Source organism: Leptonychotes weddellii, chromosome 1 (genome assembly GCF_054177405.1).
Source record: "Leptonychotes weddellii isolate Sample4059 chromosome 1, ASM5417740v2, whole genome shotgun sequence".
Lineage (NCBI taxonomy): Eukaryota > Metazoa > Chordata > Mammalia > Carnivora > Phocidae > Leptonychotes > Leptonychotes weddellii.
The window spans coordinates 190,567,649-190,595,418 of record NC_138369.1 but is presented as its reverse complement, the minus strand read 5'-3'; the positions used below and the strand labels follow the sequence as shown (position 1 = coordinate 190,595,418).

At 57.8% G+C, this 27,770-nt stretch overlaps 1 protein-coding gene across 3 annotated transcripts in view; it reads right to left on the bottom strand.

Annotated features, from left to right (window-relative positions):
- Positions 1 to 2,711: 2,711 nt before the first annotated feature.
- The window catches only part of AGPAT3 (1-acylglycerol-3-phosphate O-acyltransferase 3), an 89,559-nt gene continuing 64,500 nt past the window's right edge, over positions 2,712 to 27,770 (bottom strand). The window contains exons 2-9 of one of the 3 annotated variants that reach the window (XM_081800707.1): positions 24,118 to 24,344; positions 17,746 to 17,915; positions 16,950 to 17,111; positions 15,862 to 16,015; positions 15,195 to 15,297; positions 12,464 to 12,539; positions 8,312 to 8,510; positions 2,712 to 7,698 (exon numbers count right to left, since the gene is read on the bottom strand). In XM_081800707.1, coding sequence (XP_081656833.1) covers positions 7,610 to 7,698; positions 8,312 to 8,510; positions 12,464 to 12,539; positions 15,195 to 15,297; positions 15,862 to 16,015; positions 16,950 to 17,111; positions 17,746 to 17,915; positions 24,118 to 24,295 — 1,131 coding nt within the window. In that variant the 5' untranslated portion in view covers positions 24,296 to 24,344 and the 3' untranslated portion in view covers positions 2,712 to 7,609. Of the gene's footprint in view, positions 7,699 to 8,311; positions 8,511 to 12,463; positions 12,540 to 15,194; positions 15,298 to 15,861; positions 16,016 to 16,949; positions 17,112 to 17,745; positions 17,916 to 19,990; positions 20,469 to 23,368; positions 23,990 to 24,117; positions 24,345 to 27,770 lie in introns of those variants that run through there. The other 2 variants (XM_081800722.1, XM_081800714.1) reach the window with 2 other exon arrangements.

Sequence of the window (27,770 nt, the reverse complement as noted above, 5' to 3'; positions counted from 1 at the left end):
GGTAACTCAGCCTGGCTGGGGTGCCTGTCACATGGCCAACTCCCTCTGCTCATCTGCGTGCTTGGGGGGCATGGGACGATGACCGGCTAGGCCGTGTGGCCTCGGCAGGTGCTGGGCACACAGGACCCAGGACCCGCTTGATGGATGACACCCGAGGTCCATCTCCACCCTTCGATTCCCGCAACCCGAGACAGGGACATCCCAGGCGAGAGGCAGCCTCCCGGCAGCTCTGCTGTGCTCTGAGGAAGGGGCGGCTGTCCACCCTCAGACTGTTTGCACTCAGGGGTGGGTGCAGGGGGGCGGCCAGTTCGCTCTCCTGTCTTCCCTCCGTGAGAGAAGCCCTTTGGAATTCTCCCAGGCTGAGACCAAGCCGTGATCTGTTTACGCGGTTGTAACAGAGGAAGGCCCTGGAAAAGGTGTTTCCTAAAGTCTAAGCAGGGGGTGCCTGGGTGGCTCAGGTCGTGATCTCGGGGTCTGGGGATGGGGCCCCACATCGGGCCTCAGCCGGGGGTCTCCTTTACCAGGACGTCAAGTGCATTTGAGAACAGTCTGTGGGGCCACTATGTGCCAGGAGGCTCTCCGGTCCTGCGCAGTGGTTGAGAGCCCCGCCTGGGCGAGGCGCACTCCAGCTCTGCAGCTCCCGGGAGTCCTTACAAGTCTCTGGGCCCTGGCATATGGGCTCCTGTCCCTCCAGGATGGAAGGAGAATCCCACCCTCAAGATGCCTCCCGAGGGGACCTTAGATCTTGCGGTGGTTTTGCAAACAGGCTGGAGCCAGCCGTCCTCTCCCCCGGCCCCAGTCTTGGTTTAAGATCACTTAGCATTTGCTTGTGTCCAAGGACACCCCCAGGCCCCTGCACACACCTGCTGGCTCAGAGCGCTCTGGGACCTCAGCGAGCCCCTCCTGTGCCCTCCTAGCGCCTCCCCTTCCGTACTCAGCACATGGGGAAGGGGGTCAGGGCTGGGACAGCACTGGGCTTGCTGCTCCTGGATGGAGCGATCATCCCAGCGCATAGACTTACGCACCCTGTTCTACCAGACACATTCCTCGGGAAGGCAGTTTGCAGGCCTTACTGGACCCCACTGGTGTGATCTTAGGGGGTTGGGCCCCGCTCCAGGCAGTGGGGGGGAATCCCCTCAACCACCTGCCAGATTCTCGCTGGGGCAGAGCTGAAAACGCCGTGCCCCTAACCCCCACACGTCACACCTTCCATACACCCCATGCATTTCCTCTGCCCGCTTTCCCCACAACATGCTCCTCGATAGGATGTCCGCCCGGGAGTGGGCGGAGCTGGAGCCTGCACCTGGTGACGTCACCTGCCTCCTCTGAGACACCACAGGGCAACTCGAGTCCTTCACTGAGTTTTTAGCCTCTGGGGAGCACTTTTGTCAAGAGGGGCTTTTCTTTCTGGAAATTCCACCGCTGTGGGGTCGCCTGGACAGTTCAGCGGTCTCGGGCATTACGTGAAACGTGAGGAAACATGAAAATAAGGATGATTTCCAGAGCATAGAGTTGTGATTTCCTACCATTTCCTAATGGGATTGCTCTTACGTGCGCACCCCCTGCTTTCCCCTTACAGTTTGGGTTGGGGGGGTGTGTTTGTGTGTGCGTCCATGTGTGTGTACACACCTGTGTTCACGTGCACATGCTGGTGCCTACACGCCTACACACGGGCACGAGCCGACACACGTGTGTGTGCGTGCACACCCCCCCACCTCTTATATCAGGTGGCCAGGGCTGGTGCCTACATTCGGAGCCCCCCCGCAGAGCCAAAGCAGAGGGGGGCGCGGCCAGCACGGCAGGTGGGCCTCCCGAGGAAGCGTGGCCCGCCTCCCGGGCACCCCGGGTGGGCACAAAACTCCAGGTGAGGAGTCCGGGGTGGCCCCACAGCCGCCTGTCTTTGCCAGTGGATGGTCGCGCTCCAACAGGACCCAGCACACGGGCAGAGCAGAGCTGCATGCCTAGGGACGAGGGTCTGGCCCAACCCTGCCAGCCCCAAACGCCAAGTGGTACGGGGCCCTTCGGTTTTGTCTCCCGGGAAAAGAGCCCCCCCTCGCCCCAGACCCCACACCTGAGTGCGCGTGTGTGTGCTCTGAGGACCGATGTTTCTATTGTTTAGAGGTTTATTTATTATTTGAGAGAGAGAGAGAGAGAGTGTGTGAGCGTGGGAGGGGGGAGGGCGCCGAGAGAGAGAATCTCCAGCAGCCTCCACACCAGCGCGGAGCCCAACGTGGGGCTCGATCCCACGACCCTGAGATCGTGACCTGAGCCGGAACCAAGTCGGATGCTTAACTGACGGAGCCACCAGGCGCCCCTCTGAGACTAACAGTTTTGTTGTTGTTGTTTTGGTTTTTTTTTATTTATTTGAGAGAGAGAATGAGAGAGAGAGAGCACATGAGGCAGGGAAGGTCAGAGGGAGAAGCAGACTTCCCGCCGAGCAGGGAGCCCGATGCGGGACTCGATCCCGGGACTCCAGGATCGTGACCTGAGCCGAAGGCAGTCGCTTAACCAACTGAGCCACCCAGACGCCCCACGAACAGTTTTTAAAATGAGTCTAGGTGTGGGACTTTCGGGAGAGCCCATCTGAGCCTGGTCTCAGGTGGCCTGAGCGGAGCGTGGACGTGGCCCCGTCCCCGCCGCCACAGCCACGTGGGGGCAGGGCAGGAAAGCACATCACCGGGGGCTGCTGCCCGAGCACAGGACACACCACGACTCTTTCAGCTCGATTTATTTTCACAAGACAGACAAATGAGAACCTGGAATAGCTCTTGGTTCTAACAAGAGTTCTTTTCTTTATAAAGAAGAAAAATTGTTCCTCGATTTTCTCCACAGAACGATTTTGTTGTTACAAAAAAATAATTTTTGATATATACATGCCTACTTTGGAAAACCTTTTTGTCCTTGATGGCTTTTAAGACCCACGTTTAGGCAGAGGGCACTGAGCACTTTGTGCCCCAGCTGATTCTCTCCTGTGCCCTCACCAGATGCTCACTCTCCTTTCCGATTTCCCTTCCTGAAGCATCTTACATGAAATGGAGAAGCGTGGGAAGCGCACCCAGCAGGACGGCCCCAGCTAGAGCGGCCCCCGCGGGGGCGGTCGGTGTGGGTGGCGGCCCGGGCGTCCACCGCCTCCCCAGGGGACCCGCGCACGCCGGAGACAACGTTTACAGATGTCTCCTCGCTCTCTGCGACAGCAGCAATGTTAAGAGGCGCACGTGGCGCCCGCAGCATTTTATCTAGAAAGTACCACCGCTCGGCGGGCTTGCACGCACCCACGTGCAGAGTGATCTCCACAGAGCGTGGCAAACATGGCCGGCTGTTTGGGACGCAGGCTGGTAAAATCTCAGGTAGCTCGCCCATCCCCACCCCGTCCCCACAGGCCCCACTGGCCAAAAATACCGCTATCCTCGACTACATAAAGCTTGGGAGTAGCAAAACTTGTAAAAATGAAGTGTACAAAAGGAAACATCCATATAGTACATTTGCACCCTGTATAGAATTCATCACTTAGAAACTGGCCAACAGTCAGGTAGGACCGATCATCAGTAATAGAAAAAGAACCCCGACGTCCGTCGCACGCACCGAGTCGGGGGTTTGCGTGGTTTTCCAGAGAGAGATGCTCATTTACAGTTACAGTACTTGCGGACGGTCTTTATGGTTAAGAAGCCAGTGGAATTTCCCGGCATTTAGGCGAGTCACATTTGATTGTCACAACGTACAAATCTTACAGGTCTGAGACAATAAATACAAGCAGATCGGATGCATTTCTTCATGGCATCAAGTAGCTCAGGTTTAATTTAACACGGCTTAGTGCATTTCAGGGCCTCATTCACAGTTCGACGTCTGTCCCATCACTTTTGCAACAGAAAGTTAAGAAACGGAAGAGTTTATGAGAAAAGAAAAGTCCAGGTGAACGTGTCATTACAGAGCATAAAAATGTTAAGCAATTCAATTGTCTTTGAAAAGAATATTCAGCTGCTGACAGGGCTGACTGGTGTCCACTTCTCTGGCCATCTCCTCAGTCCCCTAACAGTGCTCTTGTCCTTTATGTCCCCGAGCAGCTTATGGGAATGACACCGTCACGGAATTGGACCGCGGCAAATGCTCGTGGTAAAACTGAGCTCACGTGTGTCCACCCCTCAGCCAAGCAGAACACGGTGTGACGTCTTCTGCCCCCGACCCGTCCCTGTGCTGGGGTGTGCCAGCCCTGACAGACGAGGACGTGGACCCCGAACGTCCGCGTGCGCCCCGGCTGCCCCACGGCGCAGGCACTCACCGAGGCTCGCTTTCCTGCAGGAGCTCACTCGCTAGAGAAAGGGGCAGGCACCTGGGCCACGGACGTACTGTGTCCAGAGAGGAAGCAGGTGGGCACGCCAGGCCCACCGTTGTCACCCTAAGCCTCGTTACACTGCGGAAGGGTTAGAAGCCACGTGACACCATGGGACGCTGAGCGCTGCGTGCTGGGGAGAGCATGCTGGTGTCGGGGAGAACTTGGAAGCATGAGCTTATGCACAAGGTTGAACGGTTGGGCTGAAAATCAGCGGGCTGGAAAGATTGTGCGGCTTGTCCTCTAAGCGTCTCAGCAGAGACAAAGCAACATGCAGAGAGTGACTTATTCTTCACCCCAAATCTAACCGCCAGCGGTGGCCACGGGGACACGGACAGCCTGGAGACCGCTCTCGAATTGCATACTCCACTCTTTGCTCAGCTCAACCTAATGCTCAGTAACTAAACGAGTGGAAGGAAAGGTTCTCATGCCTTGGGGCACAGAGGGGGGTCAGAGGGACAGACAGGTGGAGATTCAAGATGGGTCAGTACCCATACGTCATTGTTTACAACTAAGTGCTGCTTACATGGTTGTTTTATGTTGCTATTTAGTGGTTTGTATATTCAGAACTCATCTCTTCAACTAGACTCTGTGCTTCTTGAGGACAGGGACTGCAGGGACACCTCAGGGAGGGCCATGCTGCCACCAAGCACTGGATGGCCAGGGTCACTTCTTCCTTTGTATTAATCGCAAATGAGGACACGCTTTCTTTCTGACCAGCTAAGCCCTTCCCCAGCGCCTCCTGGCCCCATGCAGTGGGGACGGTCACTTACACTGCTATCAGAGTCCCCAGGTGCTGGTAGCCGCCATGGCACCTTAGGAGCCCCTGGAACTCCCCAGAGGGGGGTAAGCAAGCTGGGGTCCTCTCCTCAGCTGGACACATGGGTAGTGACCACGACCCGAACTGCACTCACTGGGCAGGGCCCAGGTGCACGCGTGGAAGGTGCCCGAGAGCCGGGCGTGGGTCTGAGCCGAGGGAGGAGCCACCAGCGGCCCCCAGGCTCCGAGCTCAGCCTGTAGGGTGCCCGCGGGGGATGCCCAGGGCCCGGCGCCTGAGTGCACCCCAACCGCGGCCAGCCCACACGGTCCAAGCATTCGGCCTTAATTTGGACATGACGTCAGCAACAGAGGAAACTCAGTTGTAGGGCGTAAAGGGAAAAGAAAAGCACTATTCTGATTTATTTTAAAAATTAAAGGAGTTCCCGTTCCTTCTCCTTCTGAAGTGGATGAAAAGCAACTCCATCCCCCTCCAAAAACAAACAAAAAACCCCAAACATTCATGGTATAGATTTTATTGCTCTCAAGGTCTTGGCATCAAGTGCACAAGCTCATCTGTTAGATTGGAAGGGAATCACTGAGATTTAAAACCTGCGCTGGCCTGGGTCTCCATGCGAACGGGAGTCCGCGCGGCTCGCTCAGCGACTCCGGGCAGACTCCCCCGGCGCACAGGGGTTCCCAGGGGAGAGAACTTCTCCGGGCAACGAGAGCTAGGGTTAACAGGTGGAAGATCTAAACTGCGTCTTGTAGGTGATGCGTCTGCACGGCTGTTCCAAAACGTCCCAGGTGCTAGTGAGTTAGTGACATACACAGACGGGGACAGGGAAGCAGCTCGCCAGGTGAAGGGAAAGAACCTAAGGCAGTCCCTCCCTGCAGTGCGGGGTCTGAGTGGCGAGGGAGGGGGGTGGTGCTGCCTCAGCCCTGCAGCCTCCGGGGGCTGTGCTCGGTCTCGCCCTGCCCCACGGCGACCACACAGAATCCAGCACTGTCCTCCTAAAGAGCGTGTGCGGTCTCGAGAAGTCCTCCCAAAACACAGACCTAAGGGCTGATGCATAGTTATTTGTCCAGTTTAGTTTCTATTGTTCCCATCCCTCTTTCCTCCACCTCCTCTCCTAGAAAACGCAGCGGGCCTCTCTTCGGAATGCTGGTTACAGGGCACCAGACTAACACCGCTAGTTTTCCTTCCCTGGCTGAACAGGGCGAGGGGAGTGTGACTTGGAAACAGCACGCCTGAAGTTTAGGAAGGAAGTCCAACGCAGGCGGGGCGTGCAGCGGGATGCTTGAGCTGGGGCCCAGGAGGCGGGTGCCGGGGGCCCCCCGTGCACCTCCCTCCACCAGCCCAGCGGCCCCAGCCCCACGCCTCCATCTGCAGAACACGCAGCTCCCCTGGGCCGCGGGCCCAAGTCAGGTCACGGGGAGACACCCCATGGCGGGGGGAGCAGGGGGGAGCAGTGCCCCCAAGCCCCCGGGGTGACACCCGCCACACAGGGGCAGGCCACCCCCGGGGCCCCGGCACCTGCTTGGGAAAGGGAGGCTGGCGGAGTTGGGGGAGGCTCACCACCTCTACTTTGCATCAGGGAGCGGAGAGCCATCAATAGACCAACTGTAAAAGTAAAACCTCTAGAAGCCAACGAGCTCCAAGTGAACAGTCTCCAACCACCTCCAGAAGCAAGGTTTGATGGTGACATACTTCTAAACGAGCATCCAAGAGCCCTGTGGGCTGCAGGGCAGCCCTCTCCCGGCACCGGGGACAGGGGTGTAGCCCCGTGGAGGCTGCAGGGAGAAAGAGGGACAGGGGGCTTCAGGTACCGGGGGAAGGGGCCCCTTCACTATAAAAACAGATGTAAGGTACTTACACACGGGGCTGGGGGGAAACGGGCAAGCCGTGGTCTGACAGTGAAATGGGGCTACCCGTCCATCCGACATTCGGCGTGTGCTTGTCCCCCCGAGAATGCTCTGCGCGCCCACCCCACCGGCCGGAGCGAAGGGGCGGTGCTGGGCAGGACAGGTGGGCACTTTGGGGGCCTGGGACCTGCAAATCCTCCATCCTGGGAGAGCAGGGGAAGGTTTGCTGGGGTGGGGGGAGGAGGCGAAGGGCCAGGGTGAGTTCCCGAAATAACCGATAAAAACAAAAATGGGATCTAAGTTTAAGAAGAGAAAGCATCCACAGGCTCCCTCTGGCAGGCAGAGTCCTCTCGAGATGACATCGGGGCGGGACTGGTGATCCCAGGAGTGGCCGCCCCCCGCCCCCGCACACACGTGCCCCCGCGCCCAGCTCCGTGGTGGACTCTCACCCCCTGTGCAGGGGCGTAGCCAGAGTCTTTGTCTGCGGGCCTCCGACGGCTTCACTCTTGGCTCAAGGTTTACTGGTCAATATTAGTCACCAGTTAATACGAAAAATAGTTTCTAAGGGTCTTTTGTTCCGATCTGTGTGTGTTGTTCTGTTTTTAATTGAGTTAATTGGACACCACCGTCAGGTTATGTATGTGCAATCACAGCCAGTAATTATTCCTTTTTCTTAAATTCTTGGTTTCCGTAGCTAGAGCCTTTTTCTATTTCAGTTACTCCTATTAGTCGGCGGACTCCAAAGGAAGCTTTAAAATAGGAAAAAGGCAAGGTTAGACAGGTCGCTTAGCTATCCAATTGGAAAAACTGATATTGGGGGTTCCCGACTTTTGCCTCTGACCTCCCCGCCCCGTGGGGACTGCAGGCCAGTCCTCTCCCCGCTTCCTCCCCCTTCCCACCGCAGGGGCCAGCCTGTCTGGGGGGCTCCGGGGGTGGGAGCAGGAGGTGGCCATGGGCCTGGTGGGGCTGCCGCGCCCTGCAAGATGCCTGGCACAGACTGGGTGCCTGTCCGTCTGCGAAGGTTCCGGGGGAGTCCCGAGAGCCCAGGACTGTGCAGGGCTGTCGAGTAATGCCCATGTCCTCAGAGACCCTCAGACGGTCACCACGCAGACACGGGGCCCGCCCAGCTGCAGCATACGATGCTGATGCCCTGAGAGCCGGTGGCCGGTCGGTTTGTAGGGAGACGGCCCCGGGACGTGGCTGTGGTCCACACGACCCTATGGCTTAGTGGACAGAGGCCGGAAAGACTCCAGGCGGAGCCTGCTCCCTACGGGCCGGCCACCTCGACGGCCCCCGGGCTCGGGCGCCGTGGCTGGAGCACGGAAGGCCCCCAGCTCGAGCTGTGTTACTCGCATTTGTTACCTGCCCCGACGAACCCCAGGAATGTCAGGATCAGGAGGGGCGAGCCACTTGCAAAGACACCCAAGACGCAACTGAAGAGAGGAGACAGGAGGACCGTGGCCCAGGAGAGGAAGTTCAGGAGCGTCCACGGCCGGCGGGGGGGTTTGAACTGCTGCCCCGGAAACACGCCCTTCTGGTTGTACGTCTCCTGCAAGGCGTCCTGAAAGAGGGAGAACACGCGGCTTTAGATGCTCTCCTACCACGAGGGCTGAGGGCTGACGATAGAAATGACTCCGCCATCCACGTTCCCATCAATAAAGCAACTACTGTGTGTGTGACGGGTCGGGGACGGCAGGACCCTTGTGGAAGCTCGAAGAAAGCCGGGCTCATGCAGGCGCCTCCGGCCCCTGGTCGCCTCCGGCTACCTCCTGAGGGTGGGCTGGTGGGGCAGCGGCCTTGACTGGCTGGGGGCCCAGAGGCCCGGGTGCCAGTCCCGCCATCGTCTGCACCTACTGCATTGCCCATGAAAAGCGACCTCGGCTCCCCTTCCTCTGTCTCCGGAGGCTAAGGAGCAGGTGAGCGCAGGGAGACGAGCTGCCAGAGCATTTCGCTGCTGGAGGAGGTGCACAGGCATGCACGCCCCCCTCGGCACACCTCTCTGCAGCCACGGCAGCCGTGCCTGGGCCGGGCCGCCTCCTGTCACCGCATCCCCTCCTGTGGGCACCCCTTGCTTCCCGGGGGCCTCTCCGGGAGCCCCTCACCCCAGCCCACTGCCTTGACATGCCGCTGGCTTGGCCCCACGTCTACACCCGGGAGTGGTGGCAGGATCCTGCTCGCAGGTGTTAGGAGGGTTGGGGAGGTGAGCTCAGCTCGCCCACCGTCCTGGGGACCCACCACATGCATTCGGGGTCCGCGGCTTCTTCCAGACGGCAGCTCCATACCTTTCTGAACGGGGACCCAGTCCAGGAGGCGTAGCTGGTACGCACACATGCATGTGGTGCGTGTCTGCCACGCGTGTCGGGGAAGCAGTGCTCACCCGCGGCCCCCGGGGACACTCGGACTCGTTCCCGGAGAGGAAATGCTGGGCCCGGCCGGCGGAGGCCATCCCGTGGGGCTGGCTCTCAGAGCTCATGTCCTCGCCTCCTCCCGACTCCGCGCCTGACCCACCTCCTCCTTCCCCTCGCCAGCCTCTGCTGGAACTGCAGAGAGGGCCTCACCACCACCGCCTGCAGACCCCCCAACCGCATCCACCTGTGTCCCCTCCCGGAAGCCTGGCAGGCACTCGGTCACCGTGGCCCAGACACGAGTGGCCAGGAAGGAAGAGCACTGGACTCAGGACTCTGTCCCATTTCCCTCACCGCCCCACTGCCCGCCGTTCCGATCATGCAGCAAGTGTGCGGCAGGAGTGAGGGCAAGAGACCGGAGGCCCGGGACGCCCCCCCCTGCCAGCACCCGCCAGTCAGCTCCCACATCTGCGGAACGGGAAAACCGCATGGCACGAACTCTGTGGTCCGGCTCCAGGTTACGACTGGAGCTAACTGGTAAATAACCAAAGGCGGGAGCCATCAATGCCTCTCGGAAGCTGTCTGTTGCATCAGGATCAAAGCGCCGAGGCTGGTCACTGCAGGGTCTGCATCTTGCCTGGCAGGGGCCATCCGGACCCTCTACTCACAAGGGGCATCTCACGCTCAGCTGCGGGACGCAAACTGGGCGGTCTCTTTGAAGCACAGCTCAGAACAATTCCGCGAAGTGCAGAGAGGCTATGCCCACAGGTTACAGTGTGAGTGTGTCTCGGAGACACGCTCTGCAAAGGGGGACACAGCCTAACTGTTCACAGACAGGAAGATGAAGGACTAGCACGGCTGTCTCCCTGTCTCCCTGTGGGGGAGGAGTGAGGCAGGGGCGCCTGGCTGGCTCAGCCGGCAAAGCGTGTGGTCAGGGTCTTGAGCGCGAGCCCCATGCTGGGGGTAGAGTTTACTTAAATTAAAAACAGGGGGGCGCCTGGGTGGCTCAGTTGATTAAGTGACTGCCTTCGGCTCAGGTCATGATCCTGGAGTCCCGGGATCGAGTCCCACATCGGGCTCCCTGCTCGGCGGGGAGTCTGCTTCTCCCTCTGACCCTCCTCCCTCTCATGCTCTCTGTCTCTCATTCTCTCTCGCAAATAAATAAAATCTTAAAAAAAAAAAAAAAAAAACAGGGGCGCCTGGGGGGCTCAGTCGGTTAAGCATCCGACTCTTGGTTTCAGCTCAGGTCCTGATCTCAGGGTCATGGGACAGAGCCCAGCGTTGGGCTCCGTGCTGGGTACGGAGCCTGCTTGGGATTCTCTCTCGCCCTCTGCCCCTCCCTCCCTTCTCTAAAAAAAGGGGCAATAGAAAAAAGACCTTCTTAAAAAAATAAAAGGAGTGAATTAAATCTATTACGTCAATGCTGACAGGTACAAACACCATGGTGACTGACAGAAGAAAAAATAGAACACCTCACATATAGTATGGCACCCTTGATGTAAATTAATTGTAAGTGACACAAAAAACAACTGAAAATGTTATTATATATTTTCAGTAGTATAGAAAAACACCCCCCAGAAGTCATATATGTCAAACCTTGCCACTTGCTGCATCTGTGTTAGATGATTCTAGAAAGTGAACCCCCCCACCCCCCACTTAACTGGTTGGATTTCTCTTTATTTACCCTGTTCCAGACTTGTGTTTCTTGAACCTGAGGAATTCCCGAAGCTCTGCATTTGTCATCTGTGACACCTGCTCTTCACCACTCTTGTCTCTTTCTGGACCTGCCCATAGTTACATATTGGACCTCCGGGTCTGCCCTCTGTGTCTTCTCAACTTCCTTTTATGTTTGCACTTCCTCTGTGCCACATTCTGAGCAATTTCTTCTCAACCTTCCAGTTTACTCTCTCTTCAGCTGTATCAAATCTGCCATTTAATCTATTAATTAAAATTTTACTGTCAGTGCCTAGATTTTTGCTGCCTATAAATTCTACTTGGTTTTTCTCAAATCTGTCTTTTTTCTGTCGGTATTGCTCTTTTGTTTTCAGTTCCTTCTTTGTGCTCAACCCCTTCAAACATCCTGATTTTAGTCTCTGTTGATCCACTGGCTGAAGTGTTTGGAGAGTTTACCTCTTCTGTTCTGTGTCTCTGCGCCCCGTGCTCGTGGTCTGGTTACGTGCTCATCTCCAGCAGGATTTTACCTGTCTTCCTCCAGTCCTGCATGTGCTTCTCTCAGGAACTCTGGAATGGTTTGCCTGGAACCACTTGTTGGGTTGATATTTTGGCTTTGTTCTCCCTGAACTATATTGCTAGGATAAATTCAAACCCCAAGCCCCTCTGGGGGCCGACCTGTGATTATGAATTATCAGGGAGATCTTGTTGAGACCAAGAGGAGAAAGGTGAGCGTCAAGGTCATTTCCCTGTGCTGGCAGGTATGTTTCTTTCAGTTCACCGTGTGAGGTGAGTTCCTGCCTGGAATGAGGTCAAACCCCTCTCTCCTGTTTCCAGGTAGGCATTAAAACTCAGGACTCCAGGGTAAGGGGACCAGCAAATGCCACTTGGAGGAGTGTGGCATTCCTGGTTCACAGGCTCATGACCTGCTTTTCAGCTCCAAGTTCTTCTCTGACCCTTATTTCCTTAAAAGCTCACCAGTGCCTTTAAAAGGATATCTGTTGTATGTGGAAAGGATCTTGTCATTCTCTAAGGCCCCGCAATGCTGAAGACGAAGACACCGTGTCCTGTATGTTTGTGTATCTAAAACAAGCCAGTGGCACATTTCAGGGGAATGGAGAAGGAATGGTGTGCTTGGCCCACGGATCTCTTCATGTCACCTAGACTGTGTCTCTTCTATAAATCACACACACACACACACACACACGATACGTGTAGGCTGTGGATCTATCAGTTTTTACATGAAAAGATGAACCAAATGTGGCAAAATGTGATCAGCCACGGCTGTGTAAGGACCATGCCATCCTTTACACTTTCCTCTAGTGTGTTGATTTCTCACAAGTTAAGACAGACACTGGAAAGAAGGTAGAAAGTGTTTGAGAGCCGCACGGTCCTCCCGTCTCCGGAAATCCGCACGCGTGACCCGCCTGCCCCGTGCGCCGCCCCTCGGAAACCTCTTCCCGAGACCCCGGGGGAGGGGAGAGCCGTGTGCCTTTACCTTCTCCTGGTACAGTTTATGAAGCCACTGAGCCGCTTCCTTCTCATCCAGTGGGATCTCTTCCAGAGGAAATCTCCTGTTCGGGTAAGAAGATTGAAAGCACAGTGACTTACCCGTGGGATGGCATCAAACAGGGGAGCAGTCGCTGCGTGGTGGGGGGGGACTCGCTGGCCCCACCTTTTCTGGTCGGGCCTCACTCTCAAGTTCTAAAACCACACACACATCCAAGGCATTCAGCCGGAGCGCAGAGCAGCTGGCACCTGGCCCGCGGGGGCGGCGGGGGCCACGGAGGGAGGGCAGGGAGGTGTGTTCTTCCCCAAGGCACAGCCAACACTTTCCACGGGGGTGGGGGGGGGGGGCTCACAGGCAGTTTAATGGAACAGACCACGCCCCCGTTTCCACTGAGAAGGGTGTGCACTTGTGAGCTCCAGCAGGAGTTTTGGTCTTTCCTAATAGTCCACTCTTCAGAAATAATCAAAACTGAGAGCGTCTTCCATTAGGCAAAGAGGATTATGTAGTTCACAAAGGAAATCTACTTGCTCCAAATATGAAAAGCAATAGAGATTCAGAACTTTAATCTTAACTCACAAATAGCTGACTTCGGTGACACTTACTTATGACCCTAATCACCAGCAGGATCACCCGCCCAGGAGCGCAGGTGTCTTGGGGGAGACAAGCAGGGCAAGAGGGCGCCCCACAGCAGCCGCAGTACCCGAGGCCGCCAGCAGGGGACGCTGGGGACACGCGGGAGCAGGAATGACCAGGGCGGTGGTCTTCCCACCGGGCTGCCCACCGGGTGGGCCAGAGTGAGAGCAGCCTGCCAAAATCTCCATGTTTGAAGTTATCCTAACCCAACTGTTTCCAAAAGTGGAGAGCTTTGTTTTATGTGGGTTATAACCTGTCGATCTTCACTGTATTTGAAATGAAAACGGACACATGAGAACGAGGACATGGACACGGGAGCGAGGGCGGTGCCACGTTCACGCAGCCTCTGGGAACCACTCTACACTCCCAGGGAGTGAAGGAGACGTAGAACCCCCCATAAACAAAGATGCTCTAACTCTGAGGACCCCGAAAGCTCTTGGGAACCGGTGCACCCCAGCTAAGGAGACAAAGCTCAGAAGGGGTGTCCACTGAGGGATGGCCGCCTCCTCCCCTGGTTTGTATCCACATCCTGCGGTGGATCACCACACCCAGGTCCTCGTGTAGGTCTGCTGTACGCAGTATGAAAAGTATAAAATAAGAATTTAAAAGGATGATAAAAAAAAAATAAATATATGAGCACCTATCTCCCGGAGAGGACTCAAGCCCCTTTAAGGATGCTGGCCCCAAGTGCCAGATGAACGCGGGGAGCCTCAGGCCACCACCACCGAATGCCCCTGGCCTTGCCCCCAGCGCAACTGCACCAGGAGGGGAACAGGAAAAGGACTCAAAAGAGGAAAGCTCCATCGGCCGACGAGAGCTTTGTCTTGTTTGATTATAAGCATGTTTTGGACTCACTGGAATATTGCTTTCCTTCAAAATACCCAACAGGTAAGTATCACAAAATAGCACACTGAAGCTTTTAGACGTTCTAAGAACTTGTCTGTTAAAATAAGATTAGGTAAAGTATAATCCCAGGCTTTCTGCAACAAAGGGGACAATGAACAGAGTAAGGCACAGCTCTTCTCCGGCAGGGGTGACTGTCCACTAGGAGGAGCAGTGCAAGCTGGTGCTCTGGAGCCGGACCAGGAGGGCTCGCCCAGCTCTGCCACCTCCAGGCTGGGACCTGGGGCAGTTGAGACCAAGCCCCGGGCCACCCCGACCGCCCAGGGGCCAGCGAGGGTGAGGACAGACCCCAAGCCCACCACTGCTGTCACTGCCCTGGGCCACAGCACATGTTCTGGTCAGAGCCATAGCCAGAGCTGGAGGCCACCAGGACCACCAGGGCCCCAGATAGGCCACCCGGTCCCCGCTCGTTCCAGAGGTCTAAGGGCAAGGACCTGGGGCTCTCTCCCCGTCCGAGGATGGAATAAGAGAACCTATACCTCCTCTGAGCCAATCCACTGCAAACTTCAGGAGGAAAAAGCCCCCTGGCTTATTCTTTACATTCACAAAGTTATTCCTGGGGCGGGGGGGGGGGGGAACCGGGTGTGGTTGCTGTTTTAGATGTGCTCGGGATTGACATGAAGTGGGCCTCCGAGAGCCCTGGGGGCCAGTCTGACCGGGGTGGACACTCAGTGCTGGCTGGTGACAGGCAGGGGCGCTAACAGGGCCCGTGATTTGTGCGCACACCAGGGAAGGTCCGGCCTTCCTGCACATTTGAAGGAACCGGGAGGGGCGGGGCTGCCAAGTTCAACTGGGATGATCCAGGCAAGAGGAGGACCTGGAGGGCCGGCCTACAATTATGCTTGGAGCTGGGGTCAAAGTCAAAACCCCCTTTTATTAAGAACACCAGACCCCCTGGGCTGGGACAGCTCACCCTTCTGCCTATGGGAATCCTAGTCACTGTCCAAGCTGAAGCTCAGCCCCTTTTAAAAAGCCTCTGTGTCCCTCCAGCAGGAGAGGTTGTTCCTGTCTTCAGAGCATGCAGAAGGGTCTGCCTTCACCCCAGACCCACTCCTTCACCTTGTAGGACAGCGAGTGCTTCTCGGGTCTGTCCCCACATCTGCAGTTCTGGGGAGCAGGCTGCCTCCACTGGGTGCCCGGGGGCCCAGTGCCAGGAGCTGGGGACACGGGGAGGGGTGCTCACCTCACACACATGTCCGCCTCGTACTTCTTCCCATAGAGGATTCCCAGCAAAGACGGGTTCTTGTTTCCACGGAAATTCAGCGTGACGTCGTAGACGGCTGCGACTGCAGGGAGCAGCAGGGGTGAGACCTGGGCGGGCGCCTGCGTCAGCACCCACGCTCACACCCACACCCGGCTCGGCCCCGCACCTGCATCCGACTCAGCCCTGCACCCCGCTGGGCCCCACACCAGCACCTGACTCAGCCCCGCACCCGGCTCAGCCCTGCAGGCTCCTCGCCTCACACGTGGGTGATGCACGTTACTGCATTTACTGACCATTTGTGTTCAGATTTATGGTCTCGTTGCTTTCTATTTGTACTCCCTGTTCTTTGTCCCTATCTTTGATCTTGCCTCCTTTGGGACTCATTAGATATATGTATTTTTTCCTTTTATAAGGTTTTAAGTTACACAACTTTTTCATTATTTATTCATCATTTATTCCATTAACTAGCATTTTATCACCCCTGAAACGCTAGGACCAGCTTACACACGGTGCCTCCACCTACTGGCTCTCCCTTTCCGTCCCGCTGTCCTGCATTTTACACGTCATTCACTTATGTAGTCTTGGACAAATCACTTTTGTGTCTTGCTGCACGCAGAGCCCGAGAGAGAGAGCGGCGGCCTCTTACCCGTCCCTCGGAGGCACTGGACCGCCGTGGTGAAGCCCCTGGTTCGGGGCAGCAGGTGGTACTTGAGGACGGGCAGCCCCTTGGAGATGGCCACCTCCATGCTGACGCGGTGCTTCTTCTCCGTGAAGCGCGTGCCCTCACAGTACAGAAGGAACTAGGGCATGGGGGGGGGACAGGGGTTATCCCAGGCGACGGGCTCCAACGTTGCCCCGCACCGAGCGTGTGCTGCTGATCTGGAGCAATGACACAACACTCTAGTGACAAGTGAGGTGTCCTGTACAATGTGACTGGATTTAGGGCTGCAATCCACACTCCAGCCACACGGAGCCCCTCAGAGAACAGCAAACAGCACGGCACTGATTCTCAAAGAATGCCAAAGACAGCTTCCCAGAAAGAACTGGAACAGGAAGGGGTGCCCAGGCAGCAGCCTTCCCACCAGTGACTGGAAAATCGTTAGTCTGTTATCAATTTGCCTCAACATGAGGATCAGAAATGCAACTAAGTAGCCAGTTCTCAAAGAAATACTTCCAGGGACCAGATTAGAAACAGAAACGATGTCCAAACTGACCGATGGCCACTACTTCAGACGGCTGGCCCATCAGACTCATGGAAGGGGCTGGAAAAATAGGAGGAAGCCCCCGCCCCAGGGGCCTGAGGGGTGGATGTTCTTGAAAGCAAGCTAAATCTTCTCTGAAGTACAAATCAATCCCCAGAACCACAGGGTCCCTGGGGTCTGCTGTGCAGCCTGGCTCCCCGGAAGCTACTCCCTGCAGAGAATGCCCCCCGAGGGGCTGGGCAGGTGCTCTCAGGGCGGCTCCATCGCACAGCTGAGCCGGAGATGCAGGAAGGGGGCTCATTTCCTCTCCAGGCCCCCTCAGCAGGGCTCTGGGTCTGCACTGGGGCAGGTAGAAGCAGCTGGCCTGGGAGGGGCCCCCGGCCTGCAAGCTCAGGTGAGGGCCCTGGTTCTGCTGTGAAATTGCTCCCCAGTGCGGGTTCTCGTCGGCCACAGCCAATCATGTAGTCGGGGCGGGCGGGGGGGGGGGTCAGGAGACCTAAAGCCATCCGGACTGAAGCCACAGGGCACTCACCCACATGTACTCGGGGTAGTCGGACAAGCGCTTCAGCCCCTCGATGACAGTGTCCCGGTCCTCCTCCCATTTCCGCTTGCAGAACACGATCTCCAGGAAGTACCACGTCCAGCCGATGAGGGGCACATAAAGCAGCTCCCTCTTTGCGAGGACTTTGGAACTCTGGAGGGAGGGGGCAGGCATGAGGGTCAAGGCGCCCCTGGGACTGGCTTGGTGCTTGGTGACTTTGCCGTCAACGAGGAGGCCCTGCTCTGAGCATGGCCACTGGTTTCTGCACGACCCCAAGGGGGCAGACGTGCTGTCCTATAGACAAGGAAACTGAGGCACAGGCTGGTGGAGAGAGGGGTGCCCGCTCTAGCCACCAGGCCCTGGGCTGCCTGAGGGTGGACCTGGGACAGCCAAGTACAGCTACTTTCACTGCAGTGCTCTGTTCGGCCTGCCTCAGGGGGCCCTTGACATTTCCCTGAGGCAGTTCAGCTGGCCAAGGGAGCTCTGTAGGGACTCTGGATAAGTACGGGTTCATGGGAGGAAATGCAATAAGCCTGAGCTCCAGGCAAGCCCTGGGGAGCTGAGGGCAGACCTGACCTCAGACTCTGGGCTCAGAGGGTCCAGGGGCTACACCAGAAGAGAAGGAAAACCCAGACCCCATGCCACTCACTCCCAGCACCTCCCCGGGGCCCCCGTGTGGAGCACCCCCAGCACCTCCCCGGGGCCCCGCACTGCTCACCCCCAGCACCTCCCCGGGGCCCCGCACTGCTCACCCCCAGCACCTCCCCGGGACCCCCATGTGGCTCACCCCCAGCACGCCAAACCGCTCACACATGGTCCACCCACAGAGGAAATCAATTTCAAAGTTGTGGTTGAGGATGATGACCACGTGCTCCTTGCCGAAACGGTCCACCGTGGCCTGGTCAGTGAACAGCGTGCACTCCGTGCAGGACCACCACTCCAGCAGCATGACCAACTCTGCAGACACAGGGGAGCGGCGTCAGCAGGTGCAGGACGCTGGGCTTGGATACGGGAACCCCGCTGCAGGAAGTGCCGGCCAAGCCCGTGCTCAGGGGACTTTTACAGAATGTTCATCCAGGTGGGACTTCCAGCTAGAAATGAGTTTTGATGGTTTAGGTTTCATAAATTTAATTTTCCAAAATTGTAATGACCTTTTCTAAACAAAAGTCAGGGAAAAGACAAATGGAAAGCAGAAGTAGAAGAAAACCGTAATCTTAGGTGGACGTCTTTATGTCCTATTATGATTCCCACAGGTGCTGTGATTCGAGGGACGATCACATTTTATCCACAGAATGGGGGCACAGGGGCTGGGTGCATGCACACAGCCAGCCCCAGGGCCACCGTGGTCGGCAGTGTGACTATGCCCACCACGGCCAGGCGTCCTAAGAAAGGTGACCCCACAGACCAAGAAGCACGGCTTTCGCGCTCAGGATCACCATAGGACGGCCCCGTTGTTTTTGTGCTCAACACCAGCCCCTCCATCTTCTGATGGGACCGGCCCTGGGGGATGGAGGCCAGGGCTTGGAGAGCAGGCTCCACGTCTGACTGCCTGGGCCTCAGTTTCCCCATTTACAGAAAGGAGAAAATAGTGGCTTCCTTACAGGGCCCCTGGAGGACTCCACGAGCCACAGCTCATGACGTTAACACCCAAGAACCAGACGACTGGGGCTGGTCCCTCCTTCCCGATGGGCATCCCCACCAGCCTGGGGCAAGGTGGGAGCTGGACGGAAGGTCTGCCCCTCAGATGATGCCTGGACACTCACCAGCCACAGTCCCTGCCACCCGGGAGACAACCCGAGGCAGGGTCAGCGGAAAAGGCCACCTGTCAGAGGCAAACTCGGCACCAGTGACCCTGCTAGCCCTGGCCGCTTCTAGCCCGCATTCACAAGCCTGGAGAAAGGCGCAGGCGTGGAAGACAAACGATCCAAACAGACCTTTCTCGAGTATTTACAGGCGGCCCACAAGCACACGAGATGATGCTCAGTATCACCAGCCATCAGGATGCGCCCAAACCACAGTGAGACACCCCTTCCCGCTCCTCGGGATGGCTGTCACCGGACACCGACGGGAGAGACAGGAGCCCCGCCTGGCGCCGTGCACGTGCTGGGCACTTTCTCGGTAACTGGTGTCCACACGGAGCTAGGGGACGGCCCCGCGATCGCACCCCAGGGATCTGCCCAGGAGCCACGAGAACAGGTGTCCCTGCAAACACCTGTGCACAGATGCTCAAAGCGCCGAGCAGCAGACACCAGCCAAATGCCCACCGAGCCACGGCCGGCCGCACAACCAGTCCCACCGCCGCGTCACGTGACCCAGCCGCAACCTGGGCGAGCCTGGGAAACAGTGAGTCCGTCTTGAAGGACCGACCCGTAGGGGCTGCATGCGATGTCCAGAACGGGCAAACCCACAGACAGGAGGCAGCTGACTGACTGCAGGGCTGGGGGATGGGCGGCGGCTGTGAGTGCCTATGGGGTTTCTTTCTGGGGTGACTACACCAGGACCACTGGGCTGTACGGACGGTATAAAGGGTGGATTTTGTCTCGGTAAAGCTGTTGAAAAGAAAAGGAAGGAAAGCAGAGGCCAGGAGGCCGGCCGCTCGCGCATCTGGAAGCGTCCCCTGCTGATGCGGGGAGGGGGGGCAGCCGCCACCCCCCCCACCGGGGAGACACAGCCCAGAGCCACCCTCTCCCTCTCTCTCTGTGGCTCTTGTTTATCGGATGGCGGCAGCCCTGGCAGGGCCTGCGCCAAGTCCCCGGGGGTGAGCTGGCTCACGAGGGACTATGGTGGAGACCGTTGCTTCTAAAGAGACTTGTTGGGGAATGGGGGAGTGTTTTTTCCATTATCCTAGTAAGAACACTTGAGACGCGCCCTCCGAACACACCTCCAGTGCACAATCCGGCACCGTTACCACGGGGCACAGGGCTGGACGGCGCACCACATCACCAACCCTAGGCCCCTCCAGGGTGCGGCCGATTTCAGGTCCCTTTTGGAAGCGGGATGGGGCAGTACGTGTCCTTCTGGGACCAGCTCACCTCACTTCACGCGATGTCCTGAGGTTTCATGCGTGTTGTCCCCTGTGGCAGGAGTCCCTGTGTAAAGGCCAAATAATTTCCCACTGCACGTAGGACCGCGTTTTCTCTATCCGTTCATCCATCACTGGACACGTGTTCAGACTGTGGGCTCGTGGGAACGACGCTGCCGCAGACACGGGCAAGTTCTTTCTTATCCTTTGTTCGAGAGGAGCCAATACGGCCTCAGCCTCCTGACTCAGAGCCACCAAGGGCAGGAGTGCAGTGCGCTGCTGAGCCGCAGGCTGGCTCGGGGGGCCCCCTCCCCAGCTGTGTGGCCCCACCTGCGAGAGGGACGGCACAGCCCCCTCCCCACAGGTGCTCCGGAGCGGGGCCACCTCGCGGTCAATGTCCATGAACGCTGGCTCTCTCAGCCATCCCTGTGTTCCAGAGGCGCCCAGAGACCGCAGACGGAGGGCCGGATGGACAGGCACCCCAAATCCCCCACAGACGTTCTGTGAGGACGAGCCACGGCCCGTCCCGGAGAGCGGCTCTGTCGGAGCGTCACCAGGCTGCTCCTCCCCGCCTGCCAGTCGGCAGCCCAGGGACCGGCGGGTGGGGGTGCCTGCCCATCTCATCTGGAGACCAGCAGCCTCTCTGTCCGTGGAGCGTGGAGCCGCCAGGCGGCTGCCAGTCTGCCGTCGGTGCCTGCAGCCCTGGCCCCGCGGGGGAGCACTCTGAAGGAGTCTTGCTGGGGGGCTCCTGGGCCCAGCCCTCATTTTTCGGTGCGATTTCCTTCATTCAGAACGAGCAAGCTCTCTCTTTCAGCCACTCGCTGCGCATCACCGTTCTCAAACTCCCTGCATTGACTCGATCTGGATAGAGCGGCTGCGAGGGAGGCGATTTTCTCTTTTCCAGCCGGGAAGGTTCGGCATGGCCAGGTCAGCGGGAGCCGGGGCCCGGACGAGGGTCACACTGGGAACGCGCTCAGGGCGGCTAGCGGGAGGGCGCCAGGCATCACAGGGTGAGAGCAGGGTTCGCGTCCAGCCAGACACTGGACAGTGGCTCAGGGTCATTAAAACAATGATGTGACTGCAGCCCTCCCCGCATGCCCCTGTAATCTGGGGGAGCCTTCCACTCAGTCCAATTCAGAGGGGGACACCTGTGGAACACCCCCGCTTCAGCGGGTCCCTCGGGGGCTCCCACAGCCTCGCGCTCAGCAACAGAAGGCCGGCGCCCCTCGCCGGCGTCTGGGATGCTCCCCGCACAAGGGGCTCACTCCAGTCTGCTTCCCGCTGGGAGACAGGTTTTGTTCTCAGACTTTCCTCCACTTCGTTGTCTTTGTTACAAAAATGCATTTGTCTTTGCTTTTTTAACCCATCTTCTTCTAAGAGTTCTCAAGTTAGTATGATGTCTGTTTCCCACCCCACCTTTTGTTAGCAAAGTCTGACATCAGAGGCTGCTGTCCTCCTGGAGAATACCAGAAGGAGAAGTGAGCCCAGTGGGACTGGAACTCTCCCCCAACGTCCCCTCCCTCCCCCCCTCCCCCACCCCACGCACACAGCCCCCCCCGACCCCCACCCCCGCTTCCGCCCTGACTGGTTCTGGCTCAGCCTCACAAACCGGGCATGGTCATTACTTAACAGCATCGCTTAGATGTACCTACTCACCAATTTCTCTGACTGCCCTCTTTCCAGCACCTCAGACCCTGCTGTATGACAGCTTTTGTTCTTCCTAAAGAACTTCTCTGACGGGAATGTCAGGTGCATACCATGGGCCGCGAGTGCCGCCGCTCTTGGCTGGCATCAGACTGTTCTAGGTCACCCTCGTTTGAACGACCGCCGTCGGTCGGTCTGTCCATTCCTGCCGGCACTCGGGCTTTCCCGTCTGGGTATTTCTGCACCTGCTCTTTGTCTCCGCCGTGTGTGACCTCCCTGGGGCGTGTCTGAGCATGCGTGTCGGTTTATTTTCCCTGCTGGGAACACGCTGTCCTCAAGGAGTCACAGCACCACGTCTTCATCCACCCAGGAGGATCCTGTCCCAGCACCGCCTGCCGCGCCCCCTCCACAGATCCGGCCTCTCTCCCCGTCCTCCTTTCAGCCCGTGTCACCCTCTCCTCCCGGGTCTCTGCCGCACACTCGCGTCACTGTGCCTGGTCTCCCGTGAGCTGGGTCCAACGTGACGTCACATTCACCAGCACGAGCTGACAGTTCACTCTAACAATACTCTACAATTACAATTTTTATTTATGGGCGTTCTATCTGATTCTTTTGTCACCGTTTGCTAGTGTTTTGTCTAAATCTGCCGGATGTTTCTTGTCCTCCGACTATGAGTTCATATTTGCTTTGTCTTGATCTGTGAGATTCTTCGAGCCTAAAGTGGGAGGTATTTCCCCCAGACAAGCTGATCCCAAGGGGCACTGCTAACCTGCTCCAACCCAGCCACGGCTCCGGGTCCAGTTAAATCCGGTCCCCCCTGCAGCTGGTCCATCTGGGGCCGCTGGAAGGCAAGCTCGAGGTTCGGTGCCAGCCCCCCGCTCTCTGCTGAGGGGATGGGGCAGCACTAAGAGGTTCCCTTTACGTACTGTGCCCCCAGCCACGTGCTAACAAGCCAGCCTCATCCAGGACTGAGCTGTTTGGGAATGTTTTAACCTTACAATCCTGCTGCAGGTGGAGCCACAATTTAGTTTTTATTAATCAGTATTTGCCCTTTTGGTGTGTATTTCTCTTACCCAATTATACTCACGAGCAGCTCATTGTATGTTTCACACGACAGGATTTTTAATTCTCCCTCCCCCACCCCCACAAAAATCTTTTATCTGAAAGAGAAACCAAACCCTGGGAACTGAAGCTGTTGAGCATGTGAGGCAAGCTAAAGCTATGGGCCAGCTCGCCGGTCTCGGCCGAGGCCGCGGGAAGTCGCGGGCCTCCGAGCCTCCTTGGAGGTCTTCCCGCCTCTGCTCCCGAGCTGGGAGGCTAACGGAGACTCACCGTTTCCCAGGGGACATAAAATGGGTATTGTTTTCTCTTTACTATAAAAGAAACATGGTCTTAAGCTCAAAAACGTAAACAGCGCAAAGTCAGACATATACGTAAATAAATGTAAATAGTAGAAAGAAAAAGGAAAAAAACAAAAACCAAACAAGCAGTAAATAAGTAAAACATAACAATGCACAAAGTGGAAGCCCCTCGTTCCTCCAGTCCCTGGGTATTCGGTTTCCTGGTGACCCGGGGGACCCTCCAGGCACGACCAGCACACGCCGTCCTCAAAGAAACAGCAGTGTGCCCTGAACCTCGTTGTGCGCCCTCCCCTTTCGCTTAGAAATGTATTCTGCAGACGGCTCTGCGTCAGTAGGGAGACGCCCTCGCTGGTCGGGGCTGCGGGGTTCCGCGGCGCACTCACCGTCCTCGCGCCCCGCGAAGGGGGCACTATGGCGGCTGCCGGTTTGTGCTGATGTCCAAGTGGTAAAAGGAGAAGGTCTGTACGGACGGCACTTCTGTAGTGAGCACTCAGGCACGTTCGTATCTTGTGGGACAACGGTCCAGCCCCGGCAACCGTGAGCTTTGCTGTGGGGCGCTGGCGTCTCCGTCCCCCGGCAGGTGGGGACTGATTTTACACGCACACGCACACGCAGGTGCACGTCGGCCACAGACACACACGTCTACACGCGTATGTGAGATCAAAGCGGGCAAGGGTCCTTGTCCTTGACAGACAGGTGCTCGCACGCACCAGAGAGCGGACAGGCCACCCGCGGTTGGCTCGCGGCGCCCCGCTGCCCGGCTGGCAAACCGAGTTCATATCTGTCCTCAAATATCCAAGACCACGTTAACCATACAAAACTGCGTCCTCGGTGGGTCCAAGCGGTCGGCTGTCGGGATGTCATTCGGCTCAACCCCGTGGAGAGGCTGAGCATCCTCCGCGCGTCTGCCGGCCACCCCTGAGCAGCCCCTCCGTTCCCGCTTGGGGACCGCCAGCCGGGCCCCACCTGCCGCACACGTCATCGGGAGCATTCCCCACCCCAGGGGCCCCCGCCCGGCAGGGAGTGCAGGCCGGTCTGTTCGGGGTTCGGGTTCGTCTGGCACAAAGGACGTCCTTTCCCCCCTGCTGCCCAGCCCCCACCTCCCCGCACGCGCAGCGCGGGCAACACTCACGGCTCCACAGTGAGTAGGCGAGGCGGCAGTTGAGCCGGCGGTAAAGCTGCTTGTTCACCGGCCAGAGGACTAGCGTGCAGAGCTGGACGAAGTTGATGACCAGCCCGCTCACCACGAAGACGAACCCGATGAGCAGGTGCACCATGAACTGGGTCTTCAGGTAGGCGAGCAGGCCCATGGTCGCTACTCAGTAGCGGGTGCAAGGTCCTTCACTGAGAAGAGCCGTCCTGGAAAGGACAGGGACAGCAGTGAGGACGGGCGCCCGGGACCCCGGCCGCGGCATGCGGAGGACGACCCACGGGGCGCGCAGCAGAGCCCGCCAGCCAGCGGCTCACTCACGCCACTCTCTGCGGCCTTTCCTTCTGGAAGGGACATAAGCCACTCATATGTCACGCACACCGCCCCCCACACACTACACACTCTCACACACACCACGCACACACACCACATGCACACAAGAAAGGAAGAAAAAAACCTAAACGAATGCCCCCAAATATTACTAGTGATTGATTACCTCTAGGAAAAAGCATTACAGATAGTTTTTATTTTAGACGTTTTTTAGCATCATTTAAAAGATCAAACTGCACATGAAATCTCTATAGAACAGATCCATACTATCTCAACGATTTAATTCCCACACTTGGTGCACTTGGAAGCTAAGAGCCTCTCTCTGGGCTCTGGCCCAGCACGGTGACTCACCCAGGGGCCTAACCAGTCTTTCTCCCCTTTCCACGTGCATCTCTTACTTCCAACAGTGAAGCCCAAAGCTCACACTTCTTGGCTGCGCTTGTCCCGTGAGCTGCCCTGTAACCCCCCCCTCGTGGCAGAGAACCAAGCAGGAAGCTGTGATCCAAACTAAGGGCTGCCCGTGGTCCGCAGGAGAGGGGCCCGCATGCTCTCTGGGGATGGGGCGCGGAGCTGGCTCTGAGACAGGCTCCCCGACTCTCCGGGGCAGGTCCTGCTTCACTCTACAAGCTGAGCACACCTGGGGGCACCAGGGGGCCGGCTGCCCCCCGAGACCAAACCGACTGTGCTGGAAACAGGCCGCTGTGATTTCTGAGGCTGAGTCGCAAAAGCACAACTTTTGCCCGGCCCCTGGTCCTCACGTGGTCGGCTCAGGGGGAGCCAGTTGCCGTGTCAGGAGGACACTGGCAGCGAAAGCTGGCCGTCCAGGCCCAGTCAGGCCTTTGGATGCCACAGCCCCTCTGCAGCCCCGAGCCACCAGCCCGCTGTGGCTGAAGGGACAGGGAGGGCAACTAAGGGCAGTGTCTGTCTCAGACCAGTGCTGGGATGGTTTGTTACTAACTGGTTACTCCGCAGTTACTGTAACTGATCCTCTGAACCTAAAGAACAGAAAACACACGGGGACAGCAAGACACTTCCTATTACATTGTTGGGGACGCTGCAAACCCTCCCCTCCAAGCAAACAGCAGCACAGACAGCTGACTTGTTCGGGGTCCAGCCGTGAGAAGCAGTAGCACCAGATTCCAACGTAGGCAGTGAGATTGCGTCCACACACTTCCAACGGGCAGGGGACGCTTCTGGAAGGCAGAGTCCCGAACATGCCAGCCAGGCCAGGCCTGATGACGTACTCCTTCCGTGTACTAGAGCTAATGGCTTTGTCTGGACCCGGCACCAATGCCCATCCTCTAGCACCTAACCGGCAGGCTCTCTACCCGCACTCCCACCAGAATAACCAGGGTCCCCAGAAGCCAGCACATAGATTGCCGTATCAGCCGTGATGCTTTTAAAAGCAGATTCCCAGGTTCCATGGCTGACCTGCTGATTCCATCACCGGGGCACGAGGTACATGTCCATCAAGGTGCAGCTCAGCACAGCTCAGATGTGCTCACTGGTGCGCAGGGTGAGGGCACTTGGAAAGCCACGGCCATGGGGGCCGTGGTCACATCAGGGCGCTTCCCTTCGTCCCTGCCCAGGCAGCGCCCAGGCCCTGGCAACGCCACCAGCCTCTGGCACTGTGGATCCGGCTTCCTTTTCTCTAGGCTCACGTGAGTAGAAACACCCGGCAGCTGCCTTGTGGCTCAGCACAACGTACACACCACCATTCAGCCTGAAGGCACATCGACCTTCCACGGCGCGGAGGTCCCGGTCTGCCGACTCACCTGCCCATGGCGCCTGGCGACCATGCATGCTCGAGCACAAGTCTGTGCGAACGCAGTCTCTCACTCGGCAATCTATTTCAACCCCGAGGTTATGAAGTAGCCGGTCCCTGGGCTGCCTGAGTCTCTGATGTAAAAGTCCATCCCCAGGATTCCCTGCAGAGCTGCACCGACCCTTAGACACGCGTTTCTCAGGGCCTCACCACCACCACACCCCTGTCTGCAACGCTGGTGTCCGGGGTCCAGCTGGCCCCCTGCCCCAGACCCCGGGGCTCGGCAGGGACCCTGACGAGGGCTGACGGATGTGGCCTGGAGCTTCATTCCGACAGCTAGCGTCTTTATGACTCACGTTTACGACCTGCCCTTGTCCTTCCACGGTCACCCCAGGTCGGTCCCACCGCTGTCTGCTGGGCTCCCGGGACCCGAGGGTGAGCGTGGCCCTGGGCTCTCCTGAGGCTGGCGTGTTCTGACCTGCTGCTGGCCACCTGCCTGGGCTGTCAGTCTCTGGCTTGGACGCCCCAGAAGTGGGGTCCAAATGCATGACTCCATCACTCCCTGTGGGCCAGACTCCATACTAAGGAACATCAGCCGCAGCGGTTCAGGGGTCCTGCCACATGCCCACCCCACGAGAGCACCCAGTGCTGACCGTCTGCTTGGATGCTGCCCCGCTCGGCCCGCACGTCCCCAGCCTCTCCCTGGCCTCGATGGACACAGCAGGAGTGCGGTGGGGGAGGCGCAACTCAGGCTGCCGAGAGCGCCTAAAAACGGCTTAACTCTGGCCAGACAAGTGTAAGTCAGGCTCTGCACGTTTGCACACAGTCCAGCACTCTGTCAAGTTTTCCTTTTTAAATAGAACTCCATTCTTGCAAATGCAGCCCATGGGGTCTGATGCTCGCGGCGCCCGCCAGCCACCACCACCACCGTCCGTGTTCAAAACACACAGCACCGAGCTCTTCCGTAAAGTCAGGAAATGCATTTCATTGCACTTCCCCTTGAGGTCCTCTGCAGGACCTTATTGTAATGTAGCAGATGATGCTTCAGGGTCTAAGATTCTCTAACAGAAATCCGAACAAATACCCAAGCTTGCGTTTCTGCTGTAGGGCTGCAAGCTAAGCAGCTCCCCCTGCAAGCGAAGTACTTGGTGACGCTCCATCTTGATCATCTCCGTCTGCGCATCACCTCTGCTTATGACCGACCGTGCTCGGGGCATCGGGAACTCTGGGTGACGCCCCAGGATTAGAACCCGCAGCACTGGGGCGTGCTCGTCCGAGCTCCTACAGACAACGCTACACTGTGCCCACGCGGGTTTCACTCGTATCCGTTTCCCAACAGCATACCACACTTCCGTAGGTCAGAGTCCCCTGAGCCCAATCCGGGGTGTCACGGTATCACACAGTGATCTTCGTTTGCAGGTTCCTGATGACTATGAAGTGATAATAAATCCCATAAGGTGGGTTCTTAGAGTCTAGACCTCCATGTTACAGATGAAGAAACTGAGGCCCAGCGGCTTCAAGACCTGCCACTCAGGACAGG